This window comes from Vanessa atalanta, chromosome 3 (genome assembly GCF_905147765.1).
Source record: "Vanessa atalanta chromosome 3, ilVanAtal1.2, whole genome shotgun sequence".
In the NCBI taxonomy this organism is placed as follows: Eukaryota; Metazoa; Arthropoda; class Insecta; order Lepidoptera; family Nymphalidae; genus Vanessa; species Vanessa atalanta.
Window position 1 is genome coordinate 3,113,522 of NC_061873.1, and position 16,697 is coordinate 3,130,218.

The window sequence follows — 16,697 nt, forward strand, 5'->3', positions numbered from 1 at the left end:
GTTTATTAAATGAAATAAAGTAACGTTGACTTTATTGGTGTCAGACTTAAGACTCTAAATGTTAGTTAAACCCAAATCCTCTAATCCCTGATTTTGGACAATGACGTGGTGTTTTATTTTAGACCGGCTGTGGCGCGACAGCAATCGGCGCCGACCCTGGTGTTTAGGTGTGTCGATGTTACCACGTAGTTTTGACAATATTACCACTTGAATCGCTACTTTTTTAACATCATATTTATTAATGCACCATAAGTGCACCGCTAAATACACTTCCTTATAATCTGAAGATTTAGCTTCATTTTATTTTTATAAAATTTCATCATTATCGTCACTTTATTTATCATCATTAGTTTCTTATTTTAGAATTAATCAAAATTATTCATTTAAAATTACGTATTCAAGATTAGCTTCACAATTTGTGAAGCCACCTGTTCAAGTGGTAATACTTATGCCCTTGTACTTACTTACCCATGATTTTCCCTAACAGAGACCGCTTTGTGTGGTTTGTATGTTGTATCGACGTTGCTTTCCATTGCATTTAATCAATAACAAAATTATTATTAATTGGATACATTTGATGTTTAAATGGGCTTATTATTCGGCTTTATTTCATTGTTCGCTTTCATTTTATAATTTAGGCTAAACACGGAGTCAGTAATGATCTGTAAAACGTGGTCATGTTACGTTAATCTTTTACTATTAAATTATTATTTGTTGTGTTCAACGTGCGTGTTTAAAAGTAAAATATTTATAGTCAAAACATGTTTAATACATCGCTAGCTTTGAATGTTGACACAATAATTCGAACAACATTTCGCTTGTAGCGATGCTTCGAGTATTTGAATGCAAAGAGAAATTCATGTCAAATATCAAGTAAAATCCATGTACATTTGCCGGCTACAATCTACATAATGCATTCTTCCAATTTGTAATAAAGCAATAAAATACACGGAACGTAATTGTTTCTTTACTGTTATATAAACGCACTTGCTCAGTTTTCTTCTTTTAAATTTCGCTATTCAATTTATTCTCATTGTAAAAATTTAATGTTATCATTCCTTAAGTTTATATTGATTAAATTAAATAAAGTATGCTCTTCAACAATGGAAAGCAATGTAATTCTTTGACTGTGAGCACGTTGCATGACCACATATGAATCTTTAGAAACTCCAACGCATGATGTAAATTTCTCAAGCCACTCTTATTTCGCCTTGATCTCGACTAAATACGAAAAATGTATTATTTCGAACGAAGAAATACAATGGCAATTGTTATTGACGTCAACGAAAACGTTCTTCGAAGACTGTAACTACTTATGTGATGAATCAAGTGCAACAGATTATTTCCGAAGTCTCAACGACATTGAGTGAATATAGAAATAAATCCTTAAGTGAAGTTTTATTTCAAGTAGATCAGAATTATTTACCAAACAGTATTCTTTTCAGGTCCTTAGAAATTACTTTATTTCATATTGTACAAACATATTCACTAACGAAATTTAGCTCATAGTTTACATAGATAGATATAGATATAAATAGATATTTAAGTTTTATTAGACTAGTTTAATATTTACCAAAAACTTTTTGACCCGTTGAATAATTCGTCAGACTCAAAAACGAGCTCAATGTAACAATTTTGTAATTGGTTTTCTGTAATAAATAATGCAAATTTATACGAAGGTTTTCGCTATATCTCTCTAAGCTCGGGAAAATACTCAACGAGATTTTCAATATATAAATGAATAATTTATTCAAAAGAGACGAGACGACACTCAAAACATTTTAAAGACAATTATATTGTTTTAACAAACGAATTAAAGCTAAAGGTACAGTTATAATTACAAATATACATACACAGAAAATTAAATAAATTGATAATAATGTCGCTCTTGTCAGTAATAGGCTTTGCTGCTTATTGTGCATCGAAATTAAAAATAAATGTTTGTCAGGATGCTCTAGTAAAACAAGTGAAATGCTTCGTCTAATCAATGCCATTATGCACAGGAGACTGGCAGATGAAGATGACGAATTATCAGAAGTACAACCAGATGCTGTGCCTCCTGAAGTGCGGGAATGGCTTGCGTCAACGTTCACGAGACAATTGGCGACGGCGAAGCGAAAGTCAGATGAGAAGCCAAAGTTCAGATCAGTGGCGCACGCAATCCGAGCTGGTATATTCGTCGACAGAATCTACAGGAGGGTTACGAATACAGCACTCATGCAATTTCCTCAAGATGTTGTCAGAGTGCTCAAAGTAAGTCTCTCACTACATTTTTATAGCCATTATAAAATTAAATAAATACATTCAAATTGCAATTCCTTTGTTATTCTAAAATGAAAAATCTAAAAAAATATGTAGTAAACAAAAAAATATATATTCATATCCCAATTCCAATCGAAATCTTTAAAATATAGGTAAACTATATTTATTTCCAATAGTTTTTATCAATATTGTCACCAGGGTATCATAAGCTGTCCGCCGGTTGTTAATTCTGAACAAACTCAAATACGGATATGCCGGTCGATAAAATATAAAGGAGCGCTATGGGAAATTTGGCACGTTTCGGCCATGTCCAATTAGGGATGCTAGATAGAGAGCACACTTACAGTGGTCGAGTCCAATTAGTATGGAATCAATAAGATGAAAGGTTACTATCAACAAATCGTTCATTCGGTTACAGTTCAGTTCAGTTTATCCTGTTTGCTGGAAGAAAATAATTTATGCCTATAACGGAAACACAATTAATTGGTATATGATATTGGTATGACATAGTTAGTGTACTTTGATTCTTCTCTCTACAATTTACCGCTTTTTTATACTTACATTTAAATTATTAATGTTTCAATGTTGTTCAGTCCGCTATTTGAAAATTAGCCTTTTTTGAGAAATAAAGGCATTATTGAGATGAGTTGAATTATAATATTAAAACAGAACTTCTAAATAAAAACATAAATACTGTAATAATGAACTATAATAGTGACCATAACATCAGTACGTTACAGTTTGCGGAGTGCAAAAACCTTTTGAAGTCCAATTGCTGATATATAATTTCGAATCACAATAATAATCTAATTAAATACCAAAAAACTTTACATCAGTGTTCTTATGGATCTGTACCTATTTCACCACGACATTTTTTTAATTTATATTTTTTGTCTTCAAATTTGTAAACTTAAAAAAACGCCTCATATCATTTAATTCTGGCAAAAATAGCACTGGCTTTATTTAAAATTGCATCAAAAGTGGGGTTATTCTTGAAGACCAAACGTGATCAACTGTTTTTTTTTTATTCAAGTATAATTAAAAACACTATAAGCGTTTCTGTGTCAGTAGCATAAAAATGTCATAAGCTGATTGTATTCGATCCTTTAATTCAACCCTTGCGTTCCTTAGTTATCATTATTGCAATATTTAATATCGCCTAACAGCTTCTTCCGCCTCTGACAGTTGCATTCAATATCTAGTTACGCGGTTCTCGTCTTGTAACAGTTCCATTGTCCTCCATTGCTTTACTATTTACAAGAGCGTTATATAATAATACAATAGTAATAAATCTTCATAAAGCTATCAAATATTCAGAAGGCAAGAATCAAGCTAAGAATTCAATTAAGTTGTTACAAACTAACAAGATTTACTTCGTACCCTCACATTAGTCTTCATTGTAAGTCACGACAGTTCTCTTGAAATAAAAATACAGAGCAACCGCCATTTTTGCGGAAAGGTGTCCAGTTATATATCTCAAATAATCGATTTTATATCATATTTATTTACATAACAATTATTAACATTAAGTCCTTAATTAAATATATACAAATACTGTATAAATCTTGACCGCGTGGAAGATTTGGCAAGAATGCTAGCAGCATTTCCCCGTTGAATAGCAAATCCGATTCTCTGACCAAAAAACGAACCAGCCCTCCTGTCACCAGTGGAAGCAATAAGGCGAGATGTTTTACTTTTAATTATGCTTTTTGCACTACTACTCCAAGGTGTTTCAACATCAAATGGAACAAAAAAATAATTTTGAATAAGACATAATAAGATATACTAATCATGAATAAACTGTTAGTTTCTATTATTAAGCAAATGTATAGTCTATTTTTATAATTGAAATATATTTAAAGAATTGCAATCGACATTTACTTCATTACAATTATTGTCAACATGTCTTGATGATTTGGTGAGTAGCTGATAAGGTTGCAGGGCTTTGATCCTGGATCCAAATATTGAATATCGATGTCTCGAATTACCGGCCCCTTGGATTACAAGAGGGAAAACATGGTGCACCTGTCTTTGTCCACAAAATTGGCTGAAATTCAATTTAACGACGACAAAAGAAAAAATTAGCAATCTTTTATTTATTTCGTATATAAAATGTTTATTAAAAATGAAAAGTGTTTCTTTGAAAATTGCCTCGTTTGCAACAAAGCTTACGTTTCTACGACTCCCAATTATATTTAGCAGCAATTAGCTAAACAAACATTCTACTGTATTTTTTTCCTTATTATATAAGATACAAAGTAGCTCATCCGTTACAAGTTTAATATTACTACAAAACGCTTTCCAGTATAACGATGTTGTAGTTACATAGAATCGCCCTGGGACTAAAAGCAATTAGAATAAGCAAAGCGTTTTACTTCGCATTCGTCCATTTGAATCCCATAACAATAGAACGAGAAATTACTATGATTATAACCTTGTTAGCAAACTTGGTGTATTCCTTTAAAGTTATCGCTGATTTAATGTTAATTTATGAACTGAATGTTTTCGTATTAATACATACATACATTTTAAAGGTTCGGGATTAATTTAATAAAACATTTTTTTTTATAAGGTTGAACGAGATTTTTGAATGTTTTGTTGTATTTTTGTGAGTTATGGACCGCTTCTAAATGTATTCGAAAGAAATGCATCTAGATAAAGTGTTGAACTAGAAAATAACTAAAACAAATGGACCAACTTTATTATCTAAGTGTGCGTGTACATAGTTACCTGTAACTGTAACTGTTGGACACTATTTTTTTGACGTGTTCGCAACTTTCTAGATCTATCTAGACAAACAAACAATCAAAGATCGATACATATGTATTATATACACAACATTATTATTTAACTAGTTATATCTATTTTACTTTTACTTTCAGTCCTAACAAATTTACCAAAACTCATAATGTATTTTTTTAACGAATCCAAATTCAATTTCATATTCCAAATCCATATTCAATTAATCCATGTTGCTTATTTACCTCCACTTTAGTCCTAAGTTTTATTTGGTATAAAATACGAGTACTTATTTATAAAATTTCTATCATAAACAAAATCTGTATCATTATGAAATTGTATTATAAATATATTCTAATTAAAAATAAATTATTAGTAATTGAAGTAACAGTCTACAGATATGTATTTTTAATCTGTATTTTTTTAATCAAATTCGAAATTTTGTTACAGACATTAGACGAGTGGTCATTCGACGTTTTCGCCTTACACGACGCGTCCGCCGGTCAGCCTGTCAAATACTTAGGATATGAACTCTTGAACAGATATGGAATGATACATAAGTTTAAGGTAAATCTCTCTCTATAGTTTCTATTAAACTTCAAAAAAAAAAATGTTTTAATATAATTTCTGTTTGGTACTTTATGCAAGCCTAGTTGGTACCACCCACTCATACTGCCACACAGAAATACTAAGTATTGCTGTGTTCCTGTTTGAAGGGTGATTGAGCCAGGTTACACTGGCTACAAGGGACTTACTACAAGGGACACAGTATCTGTATGAAATGGTTAAAATATCTTACGACGTCTATGAGCTGTGCTGTCCATCTACCGATCTTATAAAAAATGTTTAAAAATTAGTGTGATTTTGTATATTTAGAATTCGGCTTATTGGACGTATCGATTTTTACGCAACCTCTAATAAACTATATAACTTCTCCTCTAATAACTTCATTTTTATTGAGTATATATTAAATAAAATTTTAAAACTATAAATAAGAATAGTGTGAGTATTTCCGTTATTACAATTTCTTTGCATTTTTACATGAATACTTTGTATAATTGTCTAATTAAAGTTTTCAATGAATACTTTAATTAGACAATTTCTCAGAAATTTAAACTTCCCAAACCTATTACGTTGAAGTTAATCTAATATTCTGCTAAATAAAAATTATTTTTTTATTTACTTTTTATGTTTCCTAAAAAATTATTAAATTCCATATTAAAACAAAATATATTAGAGTACATTTTTTTTTGTTTAATGAATTTGTATACTATATTTTAGTGTTTATAAATAAACATTATTTTATATAAAGTCTTTCAATGGAATTGGCAAAAAAATGTCGTAATTGACAAAAATGGTATGCTACTAAAGAAGAGAATGACATTCGTCTTGATATGTGTAAAAATTTATTGGTTATGTGTGTTGAAATTATATATATCTACAAACATAACATTGTGTGTGTATGTGTCTTCGGCTATAATATGAATAAGTAAAAATACTTGAATTGTCTATTGTTTAATTAAACCCTAATCGATCGATTGACCAATATAACTGAACTGGAATTCATTAATGTGATTGTCTTGTACGTGATTGATTAGTGGAAATGTATTGACGATGCTTCGACGTAATTCAGGCTTTGGGTAATAAACTCACGAGTTAAACCGAACACAGTGTATTAATATTCACTAATTAATTTCTAAACAAAGCCAGCAACGCATACCGACAGATTTGTGCCGAATTGAAATAACCCCAGCCGCTAAATAATATAATAGATGAATCACTGGTATGAAGTTTCATTTGACTTTGTACCTATCAAAATGTTGACCGGTTCGTTTAATTAGGATAAACTAGGTTCCGCCCGCGGCTTAGCCCGCATTTGAAGGGAGGGAGAGGTGGGAGATATTAGTACTTTAGTGTGCTATGTCAATTTCTGTACCCCTGACAACGTGTAAAATTTCATAATGATCAATTTAGTAGTTACGTGAAAACATTACAAACAAATTCTCTTTAGATTTTTTTAGCTTATATTCACTAGTTGTCATACACTACTTGTCGCCAGGTATTAGGTATAAAAATGAGCCTATGATGGAGCCTTTCTTGGAGTTCAAGATCGCGTCATACGAATTTTCATTAAATTTGATTTCAGTGGTCTTGCCATGAAAGAGCAACAGACAGACAGGCAGATAGCAAGAGTTACTTTCGCATTTATAATATTAGTATAGATTGTATAAGTACAGATAATAAGAATTATTTATTTCTTTGTTGTCACTACACCCTTGTCACTACACACTACAGCTTAAACTCTGGTCAGACCAATAGAATGCATTAATTTTTAGCCGCCAAAGTTTTGAGAACGAGTGTGTAACTAATGCACTCTTACATCTCCGTCTCCCGATATACATTGTCTGAACTCTTCTTGCATATATGAAATGAAAAGATAGGCGCAATCTTATTATAACGGCCTAGCCACGGGGAACACCATCGGCGATGCAACAGCAATTCGCGTGACGTTGTTTTTAAGCCACGGGCAGTTGTGATTGCCGCCGCGATCAATATAGACCGCCAGCGACATTTAACATTTTTATTGAGAGATATAACCTAAATATATACCTAACAATAATATAATAGCCCCAGAAAAGTCTATCGTAACTCGTAAAATCGTAATTTTAATAAGTGACGGCGTTTGCGTGAACTAGTTATCATAAAAAAAGAAAATACAATAAATTCTCCAACACAAATCCCCGAAATGTATGTCGGATTTACCTAATTGGAAAACTTATGTAATATCGCCAAAAACATTGAAATTATAGTATAAAGCTGCGAGTATTACTCTTTTTTTGTATTTATATTATACGATCAAAGAGACAAATAACCCTGTGAGTTCAAAAAGTCATGTTTAATTAAATTTATTTCACAAAATTCGGTATCAATAGATACAGTATATTTATAAGCACACCACTAACTTCGTACTAATAAGTTGATTGATCTACACCTACACTGTTTCTGGTCATGGCAGATTTGCCGTCCCATAATATTAGGAATCTACTTGTACTTGCACACACACATTGGCAATCGCTTAAGAATTTGTTGAACCTCTGTTATTGAAAAGGCTTTTTGTCTAAATAAATGAAACCTGATAACTACAATCTTTTATGGTAATTTAATCTCTGTTTTACAAAAAAAGATTTAGTTAATTATTCTAGTCGAAGTCGAAACTGTATTTACAACGCTTAATCTAATTCAAGGAAACTTACAAACAACGCTAACTCTAGTAAAGGCAATTTCAAAGTACAATAAGTATCAAATCCACAGGTGCCGCCCACGATCCTGGAGAACTTCTTGAGTCGAATAGAGGAAGGCTATTGCAAGTTTCATAACCCCTACCACAATAACCTCCATGCAGCTGACGTCGCTCAAACCGTTCACTACATGTTGTGCCAAACTGGACTTATGGTAAGGGATGTTCTGCTAATAATTGCGGTATTTGTAAACTTTTAGCTTTTGCAATGTATGTTGTAACTATATTAATAATTTCGTGCAGGACGATAGACCCGATCGAAACCTATCCACAATTATAGTACGTTAAAAAATAATAGAATTGAGACGACAACATATATTCGCAAAATTCGTATAATCGAGATATTTCGATATTAAATCCATGAAATTCAATGACATGACAGTTCAACGGGCGGCCATTTTCGACATTTACGGATGCGTTCAGAAAGCTGTGTAAAGAATGATTAATTAATTATTGTTAGTTTTCAAAACAATATAGATATTTGATGATCACAACATTTATAAAAAAGTTATGTGAAAAGTAAATGATAAACCGTGTTTGTTTAGTTTTATTTATTTCATCCGAGCGCGGCTTCGCTCGCCTCAAATAAATAAACGTTTTCATCTAGTAAATCATATTTGGATTTAATCGCGATCACTTTCATTTCTGACTGTGGTTTTGACAGTCAAACTGACTTCTTCTGTCAAGCAAGGGTATAACAATAAGAAATATAACACTTTCGAAATTTTCGAATTTATTTAATTTTATAATCTCCTGGATCTGTCAAATAATATTTACCTGGAATTTCTAAGAGTGGTTTTTGTAAAGTGTAAGTCTACGAAATTACTAAGTATAATCTACATTCAGAACTGTTGGCCGTTTAGCATACAATTTAATTGAATCTTATAACACGACGATTCAAAATTACTTTTAAGAGCTTTCTTGAGTTAAGGAAATTTTAATATTAAAGTGAGCAGACAAAAGCAAGAGTAGTTGCGGGTAACAACTCAATGACAAATTGGAATTAAATATGGAAATTTTGTAATCGATCCGTTTGCTTGACAGACGAGGGTTGAACCACAAACCGTCTTCATATTTACCTAAAGAGTTAATTCGAGCCGAAATTAATCCTTCAATTCAAAATAGTTCCATTATGAATTCTGTCTTGACTTTCACCTAATTATTTATAACAAAGCGTAATGAGGGTGTAATTTAAATATGTAACATTAAATATTACTGCTTATAATTTTAAGCAGTTATATTCAAATATACGGTCTTGGAATTACGAATTACGAGTTACGAGTTAGGATAAATAATACAAGTGACTACGCCTACCGTGGTAGGGGTATGTATTTTGTACAAGAGAACATGTCACTCTTAACAGTTATGCTACCTCTAAGTAGCAATGCTCTATATTTGGTATGTTTCGGTATGGATGGTGTGTAAGCCAGTGTAATTACAGTCACAAGGAACATAATGGGTTTTAGATGACGTAGTTGGTTCTGCAGTGACAATGTAAGAATTTGATTATATTAAAGCGACCACATATCGTCAGGTGACGAGGAAATGGCTCGTTAGTCTACCCAATAAAATACGTCTTTAATACGGGACATGTCGACAATATATTGGGGACATTCTTAATGGCCGAGCGCAGCGACCGGCGTATTTACCTGACTTCCTGTTTTATATTGTCATTAGACAAACTATGAAATTATAATAATAGACTTAAGAAAAGAAAAGGAATAAACGAAACGTCACCTTTAAACGTCGGATATAATAAAAATGCGGGTTTATTTTACAGTTTCTATTTATACATATAATATAAATATTTTATGTTAATAATAAAATTAATTAATAATGTATTCTGAGATTTAAGAATTTATTTAACTTTATATTTTAGAGTATACAGTTCAGTTATTTTGAAATATTAATTACGTTAATCTCATCTCATTCAATTTTCCCAAAACTGGCAAATCGTCAGAGCCATAAAATTTGTAACGAAGAACAAAAATATATTAACATAAAGATTTATGTAATTTATTCAAATTGTCTATCGTCTTGTATAGCTTAAAAGACAAGCTTCTCAATGTATTCTATATATACACACGTATTTATTTTTATTACTGCGTTAGAAGCAGTCATTGACGTTGTGATTTTCACATATTGGTAGTAAACGAATATAATTTTGAAGATAGAATACAAAGAGAATAAAGAAATTGTGATATTATATTGTTTTTCTTCGACAATAATATCAACTATTATTTTGTATATTGTTTCTGTACTTTGAATATCAATCAACCGTATTTTAAGAGATTATTTTTAAGAAATTGAGACGTGATGTACGTATAAATGATAGCATGCGAGTTCGAATTCGAACTGTTTTTCTATATATATATATATATCCATAACGTGATTAGCACTGAACGAAAATATCGTGAGGACATCATGTGTCGCATGAAATGGGTATATGACGAATTTTCATAAATACCTACGAGATAAATTGACGTATAACGAAAATATTAATGAATTAAAAGAAGTCACTTGTATAAGTGCGTGACTTATTATTTATGGGTAATTTGATAAAATAACTGGATAAGTTGAATAATTCATACGTAAAAATAGCATTACGATTAAACAAAGAAAGCACTGAAATTATAACTGTACATCCACGAAACCGTATTAAAGCAACTTAGCTTTATTCAAATTTCGCTAAAAAGTTTGTGCCAAAGGATTTTTAAAATTAATATGCAAAAGGAGCCATATTTGATATTTACTTATTTTATAAAGGTGAAGAGTTTGTTTGTTCTCTATTACGATTAAGTAGGAAGGTATAGACTACAACACGCTACCCACGATGATAGAACAATATCGAAACATCTAGTAGTATTATAATAAAAACTCATTCCCTTTTCGCATTCTTTTATTGTAATGTCAATTTGGAATTAAATATCTTTCCTTAGTTTGCATATATTATATATGCCTTCGTATTGTTAATCTAATTAAATTAAAATTTTCGTTCGTTCTATAGTTTGTACCTAGAACCACAAATGTCCAATATTTATATGACGTAAGTTATTTTTAGAAAAAAATGTGGCAAACATTAAGTGTATTTGTACAAAAAAAAGTAGTCGTTACTCCTCCTCAATATTTAAGTATTACTAGATAATCTCTCAGTTGTCGAAGTTAGACATTTTGTATGATCCTTGACGGCACGGCGTTTGCTAGTTTTTAATAAACTTCTTGTGTTTAAGTTGATTAACATTGATAACGTATGAATTGATTTACTAAAGGTATACACTATACAGGTCTTAGTTTATTCCAAACAAATCATTACATATATTTAGTCTTAATAAAAAGTAGCATTTTATATAACATCAAATAGTAATACGTATCCTTAAAGATTAAGCAAATATGATAATATAATAAAAAAACAAATATTGAACACAATATATCCGATTCAAACAATTTAATTAAAACATTAAGAAAAACACTTCGTCAAAATTGGTGACTGTCTGGATAGACCAAGCTCACAAAGCTTAGATCTCCTTATTGGCTTGTAAATTAACATGTTTTTTTTTTTATTTCCTCTAGAACTGGTTATCAGATCTCGAAATCTTCGCCACGTTAGTAGCAGCTGTCATCCACGACTTCGAGCACACGGGCACCACGAATAATTTCCACGTAATGTCTGGATCAGATACAGCTCTGCTGTACAACGACAGAGCCGTGCTCGAAAATCACCACATAAGTGCTGCGTTCAGGTGAGTTAACAATAATTAATTTCTCAGCTATTAGATCGCTGTTTCTTTTAATTTAGTTGTACGCCTTTAGAAAAAAAAAAACGTAAATAAAAATTTAAATTGTACAAAAAATAACAATATAGAATTACAAGAAAAAAAAATGGTACAATAAGTGGTTTTATTGATAACTAGTTGTTGTTTTACGAGTTGGTCGTAAAACGAAATGATTAAAAAGCAAAGTGTAGGAAGGACCTTCCTTGGAGTCCAAGCTTGCTTCATACCAAATTTGTTCCAATTCGGTTTAGTGTCTAGGCCGTATAAGAGAAACAAACAGACAGATGCATATGCTTGCAATACATAGATAAATATGAATATCTTCTAGTTAACCTTTGCGTAGAGGACATAACCTTAAAAATATTTTCAATTTCATTTAACACTTTACTGTCTAAAAAGTTAAAAAGTACACTGTTTCGTAGTCAGGTCACAAACTCACACAAGGCTTTGCCTGAAAACCTTCGCTGCTAGTTTTATTTTCGTACTTTATTACAGTATTATTTTTACGTGTACCTTTGTTTGAATTAATTTTGAAAGTGACTATGACTTACGCATAAATCTAGTTAAATATATCTACTATATTTATAGTATCAAAAATTATCAACAAAATTGTAACTACAAGCGCAAGGGACATAACATCTTTGATCCCAAAGTTTGCGGTGCAATGGCGGTGTGAGGAATAGTTAATATTTGTTACTGATTCAATGTCTATGGGCGTTAGACTTCATTCATGCATTTCAAAAATTGCGTAAAGTTATATACAAATTAGGTTAAAATATAATCATTTTGTTATTAGTGAGATTAGTATCAAAACTAACCAAAAGCAGATTCATTTATCTGATTACGATCACTTATCATTTAATTTCCGTTGCCATATGATTATTTTTAATAGAATAAAAGTAGATGTCATAAAACTGATAGTAGTGTAGCTTTAAACAAAGTTTTGAGTGTGGGTACTCCAAACATATACATTGTATTGTCATAACTGTATTCCCAAGAATGTTCCTTGATTAATAAAATCTTGAATTCCATAGATAACAGTGCATGACAACTTAAGGGAGAGTTAATCTGCTTTTGGTTCCGATAACTATAGGCGAAATCTTTCTTCAAATAGATTAATCAAGCTGAACAATGTCCAATACAAATGGAATCGATATTGGAAAAATGATCAAAATCGTTTCAAAGCAAAACGGTTGAACCATACGTATATTAAAAATAATATATAATTATACAAACGAATTAAGAATCTCCTATATTTTTGAAGACAGTTAAAAAACATAATCCAACCCTCTCTAAGAACATGAAACTGTTAATTCATATGTATACAAAGGGTTTGAAACAAATCGGACTGGTCTAAGCGTAGAAAAAGGCTATAACAATAATAGCCCGGGTAACGCTTAATTTCCCCGGGGACTGCCGGCTCTTTTTCACACTACGTGAACACCGATCATTCGCAGTGAATAGTTGATGATGTTTATTAAAATTTGTAGAGTCTTTACGAGAAATAGGGAGTGTTTATTAGGTAATTAAATGTTATAAAAAAAATGCACAAAATTGTAAAAATAAAAATTATTGTTATATTTTTTGTGATATTTTTATTTTTACTAGTAACTAAAGTCCGAGCATTTTTAATCCTTTTTCAACTCATCAACAGTCCCATGTATCCTATGACCACATCAGAGATAGACAGATTTATGAGTGACTTCCCAGTTTTTTACTCAAAACAAATTACAAGCACATTACAAGCACACATTCAGTCTACATAAACAACAAGTATTTGACAGTTTCTGGATTACATGTAGAGTGACGTATTATTTGGCAAAGTTATGCAGTTCACCACTAACCACCGCTGGAACCAAATGAGGCTTGAACATCACTAGTTATCGGTACACGATAGTCTTTCATTACTTTTTTCTTAAAGTTTGTAATAGTTATTTAGCTATTCAAATTATTTTTGAATAATATTTAGAAAAAAAGCAAAGCCGCTTGTCTTCTAGTGACACAACGTGCTTCATTTACGAGTATGTATCCTAGTTTTATCGATTTTCATTCAAGATGTAGCGTTTATGCTATAAATCAAGCAACCAAAACTTTTACATTTTGTGAACAGTATTTCTCTTTTAATTCATCAATCATGTTGCTGTGACAAACTGCCATGGTTTCCATTATAATACGTATTTCATCTCTGTCAGCACAGTCAAGATCGGAGATAGAATAATTTAGAGGGCAATAGCATGTTCTCTTTATTATAATCTTGAATAAAACATGTTAATAACATGTTTATGTATCTATAATAAGGATTTTTTGCGGCATTCGTGAAATTAAGTCTAAAGCTCTCAGTAACTTTCTCACAAAGAAATAAAGGTTATAAGTCTTTAATGGTGTTCTACAGGTACATTACGTCCTAACTTTATTTTAATAACAAATTTTAAAAAATAATGTTACAATACGTATTTTAATTAAATAAGTACACAAAAGTTTACTAGAGTAATTTTAATACACTTTGACACAACCCGTTTTTTTAATATTTAAAAAGGACGACAAAATTATAATGTCAGCATTTCTATCATAATTTTCATATAACACCACACAATCATTTTTAATTTCAGACTGATACGTGACGAAGAATGCAACATACTCCAGAACTTGTCACGAGACGAATTCCGTGAATTCCGCACTCTCGTTATCGACATGGTGCTGGCGACGGACATGTCGTTCCACTTCCAACAGCTAAAGAACATGAGATCCTTACTTACTCTCGCCGAGCCAACCGTAGACAAGTCCAAAGCAGTGTCGCTGGTGTTGCACTGCTGTGACATTTCACATCCAGCTAAGGTGACTTATGGTTACGCAGTCCTTGCGTCATTAATACTAATACTACTGCTATCTCAGTTACAAATTTGTACAGAATATGGCAACTTAATTTTATATTAAAAATTGAAAAAGTTTATATAATTAAATTAAAGAAAGATGCTAAAAAATATACGAATGTATTATAACATTTCCAGAGATGGGATCTTCACCACAGGTGGACTATGAGCCTTCTCGACGAATTCTTCCTCCAGGGTGACAAAGAGAGAGAGTTGGGACTCCCGTTCAGTCCTCTATGCGATAGGAATAACACACTCGTAGCGGAGTCCCAGATCGGTTTTATAGACTTCATTGTTGAACCCAGTATGGGCGTGTGTGCTGATATGCTGGAATGCATATTAGGGCCACTGCATTCCAGCACCAAGAATTCTTCAAGTTCTGCTGGACAAGAGCCCATAAACGAAGAGAGCACAGGTATTATTCATGTGACTACTATGTAAATATTGATATAATATTATGTTATTTTGAGAAGCAATTATTAAAAATGTTTAAAATTTTTAAATGACCTTTGATTTGTTAAGTAGTTTTTGGAAGGTATTAAATAATGAGTAGCTTAATTTATTTGGATAGGAGCTGAACCAATTAGTAAATTCAAGATAAAGAAACCGTGGGTCGCTTGTCTCATGGACAACAAGAAAATATGGAAAGAACAAGCCGCTAAAGGTAAATATTTCGTTTAAAGTAAATATTTGCAGTTCTTTTAAGTTGATGCCAGAGTTTATTGTCACAACAAAGGTGCTTGAGTCAAATTATTATTATTTTTTGGGTATATTGTAAAGGAAACGCATATTTTCTTGGAACACAAAATCTAGCAACATTTCTCCTCGATTTTAAATTGACATGGTTATTTTTATTACTAATAGTATTTAAAACGGGATATTTACCATGTTTTTTTTATTTTTATTTGGTGGAGCTCGATATTTCGACATTATCTACGAATGTCTTGTTCACGAGATAATGTCGAAATATTGAGGAGAAATTACTAACAGTAATCGCTATTTCGATTGTCTTGACGTAAATGCCAAATTAATACTTAACTTAAAGCGCAGTACATGGGATGTCAAACCAATCGACCATTTGTACCACAACTTGAATATACACGCGTTTCAATTTCAATATGAATTGAAATAAAATATTTATGCAATTATATAAATTAAAATTGTAAAGAAGAAAACAGGCAATACATAATAACATCAATTAAGAAATACATACTCATATGTTTTAATATTTATATTACAGACGCTGAAGCACGAGCTAAGCTGGAGGAGGAGACGAATGGTACATCCCCACCAACAGAAGAATAATATTTAGCCACATTTGTAAATAGCGTTAAAACTAGTTGTTGCAACATGTTTCAGTCATTGTTGAATAAGAGCTAGGCTATTGCTGTATATCGTTGTCACGTTCGCTTGTCACTAACGATATTTTGTATTATTTGCACAAAGTTAACGATCATTTATTTCTTCTTTCTGGTGTATTGTAATGGTGTAAAAATAGTTTAGTATTGACTTTGATAGCCTATTATTCAGTGAAGGCGATTAATTTTTCAAATTTACAATTATTATTTCAATTAAAATAACTATGCTAAAACTGAAGAAAATCGTAAAATCGAATTTCGTTTTAAAGTATAATTAGGTACACTTAATTTAGTACTTACGAGAATATTAACTTAATCTCAAAATTTGACTTGATCGGATATAAATTAAATTGATAAAAAATATTATTCTATCCTTCTACAAAACGAAATGTTTTGA

The 16,697-nt window shown here is 31.3% G+C and overlaps 1 protein-coding gene across 6 annotated transcripts in view; it reads left to right on the forward strand.

Moving 5' to 3' along the window:
- Positions 1-16,513, forward strand: part of LOC125076861 (calcium/calmodulin-dependent 3',5'-cyclic nucleotide phosphodiesterase 1) — a 451,483-nt gene extending 434,970 nt beyond the window's left edge. For 4 of the 6 annotated variants that reach the window (XM_047688584.1, XM_047688580.1, XM_047688579.1 and 1 more), the window contains 9 exons: positions 123-167; positions 2,004-2,253; positions 5,452-5,568; positions 8,314-8,454; positions 11,870-12,039; positions 14,682-14,907; positions 15,081-15,357; positions 15,514-15,606; positions 16,183-16,513. In XM_047688584.1, coding sequence (XP_047544540.1) covers positions 123-167; positions 2,004-2,253; positions 5,452-5,568; positions 8,314-8,454; positions 11,870-12,039; positions 14,682-14,907; positions 15,081-15,357; positions 15,514-15,606; positions 16,183-16,247 — 1,384 coding nt within the window. In that variant the 3' untranslated portion in view covers positions 16,248-16,513. The remainder of the gene's footprint in view (positions 1-122; positions 168-2,003; positions 2,254-5,451; positions 5,569-8,313; positions 8,455-11,869; positions 12,040-14,681; positions 14,908-15,080; positions 15,358-15,513; positions 15,607-16,182) is intronic. The other 2 variants (XM_047688581.1, XM_047688583.1) reach the window with 1 other exon arrangement.
- Positions 16,514-16,697: the final 184 nt, after the last annotated feature.